We start from the raw sequence: 15,291 nt of genomic DNA on the forward strand, positions 1-15,291 counted from the left end.
TGGGACCCAACCACGCGTGGCTCGCCCTGAACAACCCAGGAGACGAGGACGCGCGTAAGCCCTGCGATGACTTCACAGTTTATCAGCTGGAGCATCGTCTTTCCAGAGCCAGAGGGCTGGCGGCCTCCAGCAGCAGCGGCGGCGCTCACCCCGACGCTAGCCTCGCCATGGGCTCCACGGCGTCGGTGTTGAGCGCAGGCCTTGGGTCCGCAGGACTACCGCGACAGGATGCCCCGAGGTCCAGCGGTGCCAGGAGGAAGGTCCGGAGCGAAGCTGCACCTGGGGCGTTATCTTCGGTGCCGGACCAGGCCACCCCAGCCGAGGTCAGTGGGCCATTGCTCGGCTGCTGTGTCCCTCCTTCCTCTCCCCCCTTCTCTCTTCTCGCCTGGGGCGACACACCGACGCCAGAGGGCAGCTCGGACGGCGAGGACTTCGGGGGAGAGGACGCCTTCCGCGACGAGGAGGAGAACGAGTTCACCTCCCACCGGGCACAGGAGGTAACGATGGCCAGTCCGGGTCCTCCTGTGCCTGCAGCGATGAGGGCGGAGGCTCCTAGCCAGGCAAAGGAGCCTCTCGAGCCCGTCTCGGCCGTGCTGAAACGGGCAATCTCCAGATGCGGCCTGGAGCAGCCTTTGGAGGCCGTAAAATTGTCCATCGGGGCCCCCATCCCGGGTTTCCAAGGCCTGGCACCCCTCATTCCCCGACAGGTCGCTTCCAAACTCCTGCCTGAGGCGGACGGAGTCCGTACGGCCCTGCACTACTCGTGGCGGAGAGGGAAGAAGGAACCGGAGAAGCTGGGCTTCGCGATTAAGCTCCTCTCCGGTGCGGACCTGGGGGTCTCAGGCCTCCCTCCCATGGATCCTACCCTGGCAACCACCATCGAGCGGGCAAGGATCGGCTCATTGAAGATAGGCCCAGGGAACAGGCCCATATTCGCCGACCGCTCTAGGAGGGAGCACACCGCGGCCCTGAACACTCTGTACAAAGCCTCGGACTCGGCTGCAGAGGCGCTCAACATGGTGTCGCTTCTACAGGGGTCAGCCGCCGTAAGACTGAAGGAGCTGATGACTAAACCCCTGGTAGACAAGATGCCTGCGTCGGTGGTCCACAAGGAGTGGGTGGAGGATGCGACAGAACTAGACAGACTGGTACAGATCGCGATCCTCTGCACCTGCCAGGGACTAATGTGGACCGGTCGGGCCATGGCCCTCACTGCGGACCTGGAAAGGGTCCAATGGCTGGACCTTGCCACGGAATCGAGGGCAAACGTGTCTACAGGACTTCTTGCCCTTCCACTCCAGGCCCACAACCTGTTCGACACCGCCTCGGATCTGATCGGCAGAACGCAGGCGGAGGAGCATCAGAGGCAGGGGGCAGCCGCTGATGTCCTCGCTCCCACCGCCACTGGACGTCGGCAAGGTGCGTCCAGGTCTTCCTCCGTGAGAACCAGCTCCTGGGAGCGTCCCTACGGTTCTCTAGGTGTGGGAGACATAAGAAAGCGCAAGGACCCCCAAACCCCCCCTCCGACTAAGCCTCCACGTAAGGACAACAGGGCTAGCCGCAGAGGGAGGGGTAAGTGACCGTTTTTGGCTGATCCCGTCACGGCCACTTGGCCGGAATCATGCGGGGTCAGCTCCCCACTTGGGGAACAGAACTGGCGCTCTTCTTGCCCCGACGGACAGGGCCACGGGCGGCTCCGCGGGTACACAGAGACTAAAAGAGACGCTAAAGACAATACGGTTGCCATGGTGTCCTTTGAATCTGATGTGTGTGTGTCAAATGTGCATCCTGTGTGTGGAATAAAGCTATTGCCAAAATCACAAATGCTAATTTCTTCTCATGCGAATGATCGAGACAGACAGACAGACAGACAGACAGACAGACAGACAGACAGACAGACCTACGACAACCTGAGGGAAAAACTCATCCTAGATGCAGGTGTGTGCGTGCGTGCGTGCGTGCGTGAGTGCGTGAGTGCGTGCGTACGAGCGCGTGTGTTTGGTGTGTTTGTGTGTGTGTGTGTGTGTGTGTGTGTGTGTGTGTGTGTGTCAGTGGTGGAAGAAGTACTCACATTTTTTACTTAAAGGAGGAGTTCACCCAAAAAAGTACTTATTTTCTATCAATTACACACCCCATGAAGCCTTGATTTCATGGATTTATTTTAGTTTTTGTGGCATTCCTAAGACAATAATTTGATGACCGTGTGTATTTCCGGTAGGAGACACAAATAATCTACTTTGTGTCTCCTACCGGATACATTAGCCGGTAGGAGACGGGAATCAAATTATTAGCTTAGGTTAGGAATGCGACAAAAACAAAAAAGAATCCATGGATTCAAGGCTTCATAGGGTGTGCAATTGATAGAAAATAAGTCATTTTTTGGGTGAACTCCTCCTTTAAGTAAAAGTATCAATACTGCAATGTTACAAGTACAAGTCCGGAATTCAAAATTCAACGCATCGCATGTTTATTTTTGGAACACAGTTGGGAATTCAGAATGGGGGTGGAAAACCGCGAACCAGGTAGGATGCGTAAATTACATCAGACTTCGGTGCTCTATTGTAGTGGAGTAAAGACAATTGGAAATACTCCAGTAAAGTAAAAGTACCTCCACCAAAATTGTACTTAAGTACAGTACTTTTACACCACTGTGTGAGTGTGTGTGTGTGTGTGTGTGTGTGTGTGTGTGTGTGTGTGTGTGTGTGTGTGTGTGTGTGTGTGTGTGTGTGTGTGTGTGTGTGTGTGTGTGTGTGTGTGTGTGTGTGAGATACATGATTATATTGGGAATTGAGATGCATGATTATAATATTCTGTGAACTGTGGTTAAAGCGTGGCACATAATATACATTTACTGAAGCTGTGAAACAGTCTATTATTCTGGGTATTGCATTTGGGACAGGCAATCTTTGGGCAGCTAAACACTCACTGTGCAAGGCACATGTTGGACAGCAGTGGTCCTGTGTTCAGATTAGGACTAGAGTTTGCAACGAGTGGAAGTGTTGCTCTAATGTGCCTTTGTCTGTATGTTTACAGGTGAGAAATGATGAGATAAAGTGATAGTGAACATGTTAAATGAAGGTATAAGCAGAGAAGAGATCTGTGAAGCAAATGTGTGTGTGGAATGCACATTAGATGTCATTAGAGATGCTTACCTGTTATTATACCTACTGTGACCTGTAGTTGGGCTAAGAAGCTCATCTGTAGCCTTGAATGAATGAGATGTGAATGGTGTATTGTGTAAAACGTTTTCATTATGGTTCTAGCAACCAGAGTAATGTAATGCAGCTAATATATTTCGTTTTGGGGAACACAAGTAGTATTTTTGTAATGTGAGAGTTATGCTAAAGATCTTTATTTTGTTTACAAGGGGAAAAACATTAATACTGTTGTTAATGTGAGATTTGATGTATATGATAGATGTGATTATTTTCATACAAGAGAGTGGTTTCTGTATACTGTTTACCAGTAAGAGTGAGAGTATTGACTGTTGCTATCTTATGCAAATAAGAAGATGCACCTTATTGATATTATGATATGCTGTGTTCAGATTAGGACCAGAGTTTGCAACCAGTGGAAGTGTTGCTCTAATGTGCCTTTGTCTGTATGTTTACAGAGAGAAATAAATCACCACCTAAATTCCTGCACACTGGAAAATGATTATTTCCAAGTGTGTAACGTGTGTGTGTGTGTGTGTGTGTGTGTGTGTGTGTGTGTGTGTGTGTGTGTGTGTGTGTGTGTGTGTGTGCGCGCGCGTGCGTGCGTGTGTGTTCAGCCGTAATATGAAGACTCACCTCTTCAGACTCCACCTCAGCCCGTAGCACTTAACCTAGCCTTAAAGACCTTGCAGTCTTATGCAAAGGCTCAAATATAATTTAGATAGCATGTTATGTAGACAGATGCCAGGTCATCTGTAGACCTGGCATCCTATAGTGTGTATAGTTTCAATGTACATATTTTAGATTGTTTTATATTAGCCTATACTGTTTAGACTAATTATAGGGTCTTGGTTTACCTATGACCCTAGATCACTATGCCTATGCATTTGATGTATTACCTCGTGTTCGCACTCTCTCAATTCTGTTCAATTCAAATCAACATGTCTCCCTCCCTCCCGGAATTCAATTCGATTTCTCCCTCTCTCTCCCTCTCTCTCTCTCCAGGTAATGACAACACCTACTATGACCTGGCCCAGAACCTGCATCAGAGGATCGTGGACATGAAGACCAAGATTGACAGACAGCTGAGGACTCTGGGGGCGATGAAAGACCGTGTCAAGGACCAGGTCATTCAGATGCAAAGGCTGCGGTACAACTAAAATGTGGGGGGAAAAAACGGCACACATGAGAAAACACAACTCAGTGACAAACATAATAGTTGTGTTCAGTACATTTACGCAAGTACTTTTACTGAAGCAAACCCAGTTAAGAAGTGACAGGTCAGTAGACCTCAAGACCCTTGTAGACTAGAGTCATTGGGAGGCAGAAGCTCTGATATGTACATGGGTGCCAACCCATTTAAAGACTTGAAAAAAACATTAAAATCTTAAACTGAATCCTGTAACGAACAGGGAGCCAGTGGACACCCCTGGAGGGTGGAGGCCCCCCACATTGAAAACCAAATTGTAAAGGTCCTTACACACCGGCGAATATGCGAATATATACGCAAAATTCGGACTCGTTCCGAATAATTAAAAGACGCTTTTTCGCTTCGCGAAACTGATGTGGACGCTTTGCAAAAAAACATTTATTCGCATGAAGAATTCGCCCCGGTGTGTAGGGACCTTAAGCCATCAGACCAAAAACATCTGCCATCAGTCGGGCTCCAATCATAACAGTTCTACCCTTCAGAGATTGGTACCTCCACCGCCTACTGTTAATAATAATAACAATAACAATTAACAATAATAATAATAATAATAATGGCATTTCAATGTCTTGTTTCTAATTCCTCCATGTGTCTTTCCATTGCATTTTCAATATGTCTAACAACATCTACTCCCACCAACACTTTTTTCATCTCTCCAACACTGACATCTGCTGGAGATACTTTTAGTGGGGATAAAAAAAAAACACGTTGCTGACAAGAAACCATTGACAAAACTAGTTGTCAATAAATATAACTGAACAAAATGGTCATTTTAAATACTTTTATTAAGATAAAATACATCTTACAAGGTACAAAATTATACAAATAGGTTATCTGTAAGGACAATGCTGTAGGTTGCTGTTTGAAGAAAACCATAAAAAGTTTAAAATAAAAGTCTCAGTCTCCAATGGTTGATATTGGTATTTGATTGTACCCACAGAACCGATAGCAACATTCCCACTTAAAGCTACAAACCTTACTTTAATGGATAAAACCAATCTATATGGTATAGTATGTTACAATATAACTAGTACATGTGCAGTGGTAGGAGGTGTTCCCTTCTCTTCCATTGAGACATTTAGACCCTGGTGTTGGGTAGGACACCTACTGGTTACACAAGTAGCGCTGCCTGAAGGTCATAAGTGCAGTATCTCCCCTGGAATGCCTTCTTGGAAGAACAGCAGGATTTGTCTCTCGTGCGGGAGACCTAGGTTCAAATCCTGGGTAGTAAATTAAAGTTACACATTGCAGCTTTAATACCAAATGTTCCCCCGTATAGAACCACAGTATGCCTTCTATCAATGGCACCACTTTGTGCTCACCTATTGCTTCTGTTCTATTTTGTTTAGTTTTTTATTAGAGTAAGAACCATCACACATCTTTGGTTTGCAGGTAATACATTCACAATAGACACTTGAGTGGTTATTAATGTTATAGCAATTAATAGTTACGGACCATTTTAATAGTTTAGTGCTGTTTCCTGATGTTAGCACTATTTGTTCAGTGTTCAGTAATGAACTCTCCAGCACCCCCAGTTTCATTGATTAGACCAATAGGTTTGACATGAAGCTGTTCAGAAGTTAAGTGAGGCTTTGTGAGAAGCACCACTGTCAATGGACAATCACTGTTCAAGTTCATTAGCCGTAGTAGGCGAACATTGGTCGAAAATAGGCGATCTACAAGTTCACAAGTCTCGTTGTGACCGCGAGCTTGCAGATTTGCCATTTGCCATTTTCAGCAAAGGCATTTGGTATAGAGGGGGAAAAAAGGAGGGGGACCTAGTATAGGCCCCTGGGGGACACCGGTCAACAAAGTACGGTATATAATAAGGTAAAGTGGTTAAAGTAAATGAGTTATGCCTTGCCCCATAACCAATCTTATTACAAAGTTGCATGATGTTGCGTAAACTCACAGGTCTTTTTATGAGATGAAAAAGACCTGTCTGTCACCACGCCTAGTCGTGCGAAAAGTTAATTAGTTCTTCCTGTTTAATTAGTTCTTCATGGCGTTGCGTAACTCCTGTAAGTTCCAACGTTGCGACTGGAACTTACAGGCATTTTTATGATATAAGCCACGCCTCCAGTCCAGACCCCCTTGGGCCAATCAGTGGCTATGTTTACATGCAGAGAATTTCCTCAATCCTCAATTTATTTTATGTACCTGTGCCCTGAATGCATCAATGTGTTGAAAGTACAGTATGTAGTCCTAACTTCTTCACGCGAGAAGTCCCGTTTAGCATTAACAATGAAAGGCTCCTGCCTCTCCTGTCAATTCTAAGTTATACTTGGTTTGCGCACAGGATATAGCTGATCTCCAAGCTCGCAACGTGTCGCGCTGTGACGCGTTGTGAGCTTGTAGAGCGGCTATTTTCGGTGCGCGACGACACATGATCACAAAGCCTTAAATGCCATGTTCCCACAAGTTCATGTAATGCTACTGTATCTAATGTGGCTCATTATATCTGCCGAACGGCTGCAGCCGGGGAAGTACGAACTCTTGTAGCAAAAAGGGGAAACGCCTTGGAAAGTTGATGCAAAAACTGGCCAAATGTATGACTGACATGAAAAAGGCCGTAAAGATGTCCCAAAATCCTGAAGCCAGTCAATCATTGCAGAGGCATATAGTACATCACAAGTCTTCATAAATCTGACTGTTTATGATGTGACTGGCCTGTCTTTCTCCCAAGCGCCTCTCCGCTGGCCCTGCAAAAAAAAGAAAAACCTCCTCAGAGGTCCGCCGTCGTCCGATACATCTGCAGCGAGGTCACCTCCACGTCCTGCACCTTGGCGTTCTGGGGGCGTCCCGTGGGGCTGTAGCCAGCCGAGCGTCCCATGGGACTAAAGCCCATGGTGGTGCGTCCCGTCTGGCCGAAACCCGACGATCTGGCCGCGGCGGGGCGGTGCAAGTAGCGGGCCGACGTCACCAGGTTCCCGTAGCCCCCCGTGTGCGAGAAGGCGTAGCCGGAGCGCCGGGAGCTGGTGCGACGCAGGCGGGCACGTCGGGGCGGAGGAGGCGGCGTGGCTTTGGCCTGTCTGACTTTGAACATCACCTGGAATGTGGAGAGTTATGTGAGATATGCGTAAATATACAATTTGTAGCGCTCCCTTTTCGTAAAAGAAAATAACCTCTTATATATGCAGGGCCACCATGTTGGCACTTTTTCTGATTTTAATTTGTCTAAGGAGTTCACATTACTTATGTTTTTACATTCATGGAATGTTTTTTTTCTTCATATTTAGAAATAATAATTGAGAATAATTGTAGAAAAATACAGGACCCATAAAAATGGGTTCCGCTACCCAAAAATGTGTCCGGACCCCTGCTCTAGACCACCAGATGTGGTTCCAAATGGACCATGTACCTCCCATCAGAATAATATTACTGTGATGATATTGAATTGCGTCACTCAAACAAATATAGTTGTCGCACCCTATGTGAATGCACCTCAACAACAGGAAATGTACAGTCAAGACAATGTAGAAGTTCTTGATCTATGTAATCCACGCGTGTAAAAATCTATTTGTTGCAGCTAAGGATTCAATTATATCAGCAATAAGAGAGGTTTACAGTTGATCGATATTTGCATTTGGCAAAAGGAGTAGTGTAGCGAGAGAAGTGCTGAGACTACAATTGGGCGCTCCTAAAGTCCCAACCTTGAATTCTTACTGAGATGGTCAATGTGTCTAGCCTGGTAAACCCTCCCTCCGGAAATCTCAATTCCATTTCATTTCAGGAGTGAGTCTGGCCTGATCCGCCTGTCTCCAATATTGGCTGTGCTGGAGTTGGGCGGGAGTAATACCGTTGACTGACAACCCCTTCAGCCAATGATAATTTTTCCCCTTCAGCCAATCAGCAGTTCACCAGTCTTAATGTGACGCGACGGGACTTTTGAGACAGCCATACCCAAAATGGGTTGCCTTTTTCGGGTACAATGGTGTCACTGCCCGCCCCTACCGGTTCTCTAATTATTTTTTTTTAAATAGGCTTTGTCATGATTAATTGACCACATATATGAAGTTAAACAACTAAATTCTATCCAAACGATATCTTATAAGTAAATTCCGTGCCTCAAAATAGAAGTTAGAGAGCTTTTTGAAGTAAAAAAATAGCGGAGAATTGGCCGCACAAGAAAAAGATGGCTGCCGTTCGTGTTTTGGGCTCACTCGAACTCGCCACCTGATTGGCCAACGTAAGCTGTCAATCACAGAACAATGAGCGACGACGCTGATAGGCCCGGCCGTTTGGCATACAGAGCCAATATTGCAGAAAGGCGGATCATGCCAGACTCACTCCTGAAATGAAATGGAATTGAGATTTCCGGAGGGAGGGTTTACCAGGCTACAATGTGTCCACACATTGGAAGAAAACAAAAACAAAAACCTGATATTGTCTCTGTCGGGTGGAAACCATACGTCCAAAACAGTATAACTTTTTTAATTCATTTACAAAAACACACAAAAAGTTAAAATATGGAGGTTTCTGCCCGACAGCAACAATATACCAAATGATTATCTAAGGGCGAATAGGCCTGTGGCACTGCATCTTTCTGTATGTATTACCTGACAGTGTCAGTTTAATAATCATTTCTGTCTATTCATGTTGAACAGGTTGTTGCTGTGCTCTCTGTCTGCATGTAAATCGCACGTTTTCTAACAAATGGATATTATAACTAGAAAAAGTGCTCCTCGGAGCACAGGTCTCCGCCAGGTCAGGTACGTTATTCTGGCCTCCTGGTGGCGCTATAATAGGCCAATGTGAAAAGGGTGCCAACCGTGCCATTTATTCTTGCATTGACACTGCATTCATGATTTGAGGCATTTTGTTCCAAAAATGTGTTTTGCTAATTAGACCTGCTGGTGGCGCTATAACAGGCCAATGTGAGAAGGTTGGCATTTCTTCCTCGGCCTAGTGGGAATGTGCGTGTGAAATTTCACGGAAATTGCAAGCTGTGTGTATACTTTGAGGCTTTTTGTTCAAAACGGACCAATCCTGCAAACTTTGGAAGCCAACCTTAGGCAATGAGGATGGAATATGGGAAATCGGACAGATCCATGTTGATCACATGACTATAGAGATACTGTGTACTGATTTGCATGACGTTTGGATACAATTTGTAGGAGTAATATTTAAAAAAATGGGTTTTGCACAAATCGGCCTCCTGGTGGCGCTATAACAGGCCCATGTGACAGATTTGGGGCAGAAGTTCTGAATTGGCATCCAGGGAGTGTGTGTGCACAGTTTCGGAGCGACCGGGCCAACGGTGCCGGAGATTAGCTGGTGACGGACGGACAGACGGACGGACGGACGGACGGACGGACACACGGACACACACACGGACACACACACGGACACACACACGGACACACACACGGACAGGGGGTAAAACATACTCTCTCGCCATGCCTTCGGCCTGGCGGAGACAATAATATAATATAATATTTATATAAATAAATAAAGTATCCATGCTGTGATTGGCCAAAGGCCACACCTTGTCGTTGATGGTGGGACAGAGCTGGATCAACAGGAAGCGGTAGGTGACCACAGGAAGTATACACAGGATGGAGGTCAGGAGGATGGTCAGCCACATGTTGGGCTGGTTCAGAGAGTTCCTGGCTGTACCTGGAAGCACACACGCACGCACACATACACGCACGCACGCACACACGCACTCACAAACACGTGCGCACGCACACATACGCACATGTTTACTTAGCAGACTTTTGGAAAATGTACATTGACTTACAGTACATTCATTCTGCATCTCCTAAACTTAACCCGAAGACCTAACCCTTAACTTAACCCAATGAAATTCAGTAAAAAGTTAATTTGGGTACATCAACATTGTCCCCATTCAGACAACAGTCCTGATATAGGCCATATTTGGGGGAAATTATGTCCCCAAATATGACCTAGGTCAGTAATCCACACGCACGTACAGCAATTCTTGGAAATGGATTCCATGGAGATGCAGCACATTAGAAATACAGCAGTTGCCTTCAGCACTTAACTCATTCAGTGCCAAACTTATTTCTGGCTTTATCACCCCCAAGGCCAAAAATACATTGTAAAAAAAAAGGTCCTTAGGAGCCGAGATACAGCCTTTTTCAGTAAGAAGTTAAACAAGAAGTGAATGGAGCAGCAAATCTTCAAATCATGATATCTTGGGTTCTGAATTTTTTTTTTTTAAACGTGAAGTCGGCGACGTCAATGGCACTGAATGAGTTAAGTCATATTTTATACTTCTGTCACTTGAAAATAGTGAGTATAGCTGATATTTTTTCGTATTTATTTGCAACCATTTTCAAAACAGGGATGCTAGTGGTTAGTATAGAGTAAAAGCTCCTCACTCACCTATGAAGGGGAAGGACGAGGGGACGATGAGGTACATGCCATTGCTGTACATGGTGAAGGTGACAGCGAAGTACATGGCCAGACTGCCCACCACGAAGAACGTGTTGACCGCCGTCCAGTACGCCATGTCCAAACCCAACTACACGCCCAGGATGAGGTGAGACAGGACCGAAACGGATAAGCATTAATCACCATGCACAACTTTCTATCGACGGGATTAGACTTGTTTTCATTGATTTTATTACTGCTGCTATGGTCTTTTTATGCTTCCACCGTGACAGCCGTGGCCGGAGGCATTATGTTTCCGCAATGTCTGTCTGCATGTACGTACACATCGTTGCTGTCGGGCAGAAACCTCTTATCTCCAAATTCGAACTTTCTGTGTTTTTTGTACATTAACAACCTATACTTGATAATGCAACTACCGCGTCACACAAAAGTCTCAAAAGTAGCAAATTTACAAGCTCGAAACACGGCTCGAAACGCGGCTCGAAACGCGGCTCGAAACGCGGCTCGAAGCGACGCGTTTCGAGCTTGTAGATCTGCTACTCTTGCTATTTTTAAATTTGCATCCTGAAAAATAACTTTTTTGGAGGTTTCCACCCAACAGAGACTATATGTACATAATGTACGTGATTCCATCCCAAACCTTACTTATAGAGGTCAACCTATACTACCCAAAAGAACGGATCTCTGTCAAAATCGTGCACTTTTTGTAAGAAGCATGAAATTTTCAGCATAATTAGTAAATAATATAATATTAATTTTCAGAAGGGGAGGGAAGTCAGATTTGACCTCTGAGGACCGTGAGAGGTTAAATCTGTAAAATATACTTATTACTATGTAATTTGACCTTGACCTTGATTTAACGTATGTCCTTGGGTTCTGGCAATCTCCAAAGTATCATCAAATGAATGGGCAACCCCAACTTAGTTGGAAAGAATGCCTTGAATGTTTTTTTTTTAAAGTATTTAGACATTCAGACCCTGTAAACGGGCGGCCATCTTGGATTTGACCCTTCAGAGGTCAAATTTGACTTCCCTCCCCTTCTGAAAATGGATGTTATACTATTTACTAATTATGCTGAAAGTTTCAGCCTTCTTACAAAAAGTGCACAATCGTATTGCTATTCCGCTCTACTAGGACCTTATTTTGCCATAACATACCTCAACCAAATGGTAGAAAGGGCTCAATCAGGTTGAGTTAAGTTCAGCAATGTTTTCAATGAGACTTAGTGACTTAAAATGTGCTCTACCAATTGGTTGCGCAGACTGTTAAAGGGTTGTAAAGAGAACATGAGGCACAATTATGTTTTCTCATTCCTTTATTGATATTGTGACATTCCATTCAAACCAAGCAAATTAAAGCCAAAATCTAACATCTGAACTTCAAACCATTCATGATCAGGGGCTGCAGATCCCAGGGGGGAAGGAGGGGACATGTCTGACATGTTCCTCCAATATAATATTTAGAAATAAATGATATAATTTAAAATATATATTTACAAGAAAGTGATTACACTTTTGAAATCATTCTCCCATACAGTAAAAACAATACTTTTTGAAGGGTTAGCTTTTGCCACCCGTGTGTCCTGATCAACAACTACTGCCAAATAAAGAATCCACAAGCTTCATCATCATCATCATCATCAACATCATCATCTTCATCACTTGTCCACAGAGCTGTTAACTAGTTCAATGAGTGAAGTTCAGCCAATATGAACGGATAGAAACACAACAGTGGAGCTGAAAAAACGGAAATATAAATAATACTGACCAAGGAATATTTCAACTGTCAGAATTAGACACATATTTTGTTCTTTACTTTAGTAAAGTTTGCACGACCTTTCTGTTATTGTTGACTCTCATCATGTCACTGTCACACCCTGAGCGCTCATTCTCCTAATGAACATAATTACAATTAATAATTAAAACCTCATGGGACGATGGGACAGGATAGACTGAACGTATGGATCATGTTATAAATTGAAGTTAGACACATTTAGGACACTTCACCATGTGTCCTTCAATTAGTGTTGAGTAATTAATTATTATTTATGAACTGACAGGAAGCCCTGTCCAGTTTTCTAAGCATTTTAGATATCAATAATTTACAGTAGATATTGATAATAAACGGAAGGTATTGATTACTGGATGTATTGATCATTAGTCAAATCAGGATCCAAAAATAAGAACTGAACTCTGTGTTGGTGATATTATTGATGAGAATGTTCCTTGTTTGTGCCCCCCCACCCCAAGTTGTAATGAGATCTGCTCCCCTGCTCATATGAATGATTACATATAACTCATTACTTAATATAAATGATTGCATGTCATCAGTGTTTCACATTAATGTCATAGACTGTGGCAGTCCACCATTGTCACCTCAGACCACCCTAGAGGACCAGGTCCACCCATCACCTCAGACCACCCTAGAGGACCAGGTCCACCCATCACCTCAGACCACCCTAGAGGGTTTAGGTCCTCCCAACATCTCAGACCACCCTAGAGGGTTTAGGTCCACCCATCGCCTCAGACCGCCCTAGAGGTGTCTAGGTCCACACATCACCTCAGACCACCCTAGAGGACCAGGTCCACCCATAACCCCAGACCACCCTAGAGCAGTGGTTCTCAACCAGTGGTCCGGGGACCACCAGTGGTCCTTGGAGGGGTACCAGGGGGTCCCCAGCTAAATTAGTTAACATAGCATCACAATCATTGAAACACTTAGCTTTGGCTACTCAAAAATAGCAGATATAAAAAGCTCATAGCGCGGCAGCGCTCATGAGCTTGTAGATTTGCTACTTTTTTTTTATCTTAAAAAAGTGTGCATATCTTTAAATGCGTATATATTTTTTTAACTCAAATCTTTGCTTCTGGGGGTCCCTGCACAAAACATTTTCAGATGGGGGTCCACGGCCAAATGTATATCAATCTAGGGGTCCTTGGCATGAAAAAGCTTGAAAACCACTGCCCTAGAGGATCAGGTCCACCCATCACAGGGAAACAGTGATGTCATGATGATCGTAACACATTAATTATCACACATTACAAATGATTACATAATAAATGACTTATGGTCAATTATAAAAAATAAAAAAAACTTTTTCACAAACCTGGTTGACTGTCTTCCATTCAGATGGATATTAATATTAATGTTATGAAAAACTCTGATTGTGTGTGTGTGATCATTTATTTAATGTTTCAATATAGTGTAGAACTGAAATATTATGTTTGTGTTTTCTGACAACAGAAACTGTACAAAGTAATTTGATGAACCGCCCACACTAATTGGGACTCCCTCTTCCTTTGGTGTGGCGCCCAGGTGGCGCCTAAACCCTGACCTTTAACCTCACAAAAACTATGTCTATAAACTTAACCTTAACCTTAATCTCACCTAAAAACCACATCAACCTTTGCGAAACACCAGGAAAAGACAGTAATTATCGTTAGCCTTGGCTAGCCATTTAGCATTAGCAAGGACACATTAGTGAAAAAGGTTGATGATGTCATCATCGTGCTGCTGTTATGAGTATTTAAAAGCTGAATGGACACACATGTATTTCCTCCTCTCTCCACCAGGGAGCAGCGATGACTCTCTGCTTCTCTGAAAACACACCCAGGTGTTCTGTGAAAAGACAAAAACAACAATAAGAATCAGAATTTATTAACTGTATGACCATGTTAACAGAATAATCTTCCCTTATAATAGTGAATGAATCATTCCCAAATTATTATTAATGTGTCATTAATAACTTGTTAAATGTTTGTTAATGGTTAATGATTTAATGATTTAAAACTATGCTATAAATGGATAATAGATCATGAACAAGTTATTAATAAACTACTTGAAAACCTAACCTCCCAGCACCCTCCCTGCAACTACAGTAACCATCAAAGTAGAAACAACTCAGTCCATTCAAACAACATTTGACCAATTATTTGTCAATAGTGTATCTTAGTAGGAAGGGCAGCTCAGTTGGTAGAACACTCTCCTTTGGACGACAAGGTTCTGTCTTAGACCCTGCTAGTGATGGAATGATCATTGTTTTAAATGTACTGAATCATTGGGTACAGTTCACTGAAATGTTGTGTTCAACCAAGAGGACCCCCCCCCCCCCCCCATCTGATCACATTGTCATCAGTGATACAACAAATCATTTGATTATTAAATGTGATTTTTAGATTCATTATCATAAAATATTAAGCAGAAGACACATGATAATGTGAATTCACGCGACCGGGATGGTTTACCAGGCTAGTTGTTTCACTTCTTACACAAGCATGTTGTTTTGTGTGTGTTTTCTAGTTTTATACACTTTTATACATAAAAAAAATAAGAAAAAAGTTCAGTAAAAAGAAAGAGGAAGTGAACCTGGGTGTGTGGGAGGAGTCTAAAGACCCTCATTGGTTGTCGGCACCAGAATACGACCTGATAGAAGAAGAAGAGAGACAGAAATACACACAAGTAAGACGCGCGAACGCTGGAAGCGAACTTAGCTCGAAAATATTGTGTATTTACGGACTTGTAATCCGTCTTATTTCACCGTGATGGGGAGAGAACATTGACATTGTG

The 15,291-nt window shown here is 44.0% G+C and overlaps 2 protein-coding genes across 3 annotated transcripts in view; both read right to left on the reverse strand.

Annotated features, from left to right (window-relative positions):
- Positions 1–6,777: 6,777 nt before the first annotated feature.
- On the reverse strand, positions 6,778–10,848 carry LOC308088449 (putative phospholipid-transporting ATPase IM). The gene is made up of 3 exons (XM_080432906.1): positions 10,717–10,848; positions 9,854–9,984; positions 6,778–7,414 (listed from the first exon to the last, which is right to left on the reverse strand). The coding sequence occupies exons 1-3, from the start codon at positions 10,841–10,843 to the stop codon at positions 7,091–7,093; spliced, it is 582 nt and encodes a 193-aa protein (XP_080289032.1). The 5' UTR covers positions 10,844–10,848; the 3' UTR covers positions 6,778–7,090.
- A 1,209-nt stretch (positions 10,849–12,057) lies between these two features.
- LOC308087950 (H-2 class II histocompatibility antigen, E-S beta chain-like) overlaps positions 12,058–15,291 on the reverse strand; it is an 88,148-nt gene continuing 84,914 nt past the window's right edge. For both annotated transcript variants that reach the window (XM_080432209.1, XM_080432207.1), the window contains 2 exons: positions 15,091–15,147; positions 12,058–14,343 (listed from right to left, as the gene is read on the reverse strand). In XM_080432209.1, coding sequence (XP_080288335.1) covers positions 15,110–15,147 — 38 coding nt within the window. In that variant the 3' untranslated portion in view covers positions 12,058–14,343; positions 15,091–15,109. The remainder of the gene's footprint in view (positions 14,344–15,090; positions 15,148–15,291) is intronic.

This window comes from Gymnoscopelus braueri (assembly GCF_963280865.1).
Source record: "Gymnoscopelus braueri genome assembly, chromosome: 7".
In the NCBI taxonomy this organism is placed as follows: Eukaryota; Metazoa; Chordata; class Actinopteri; order Myctophiformes; family Myctophidae; genus Gymnoscopelus; species Gymnoscopelus braueri.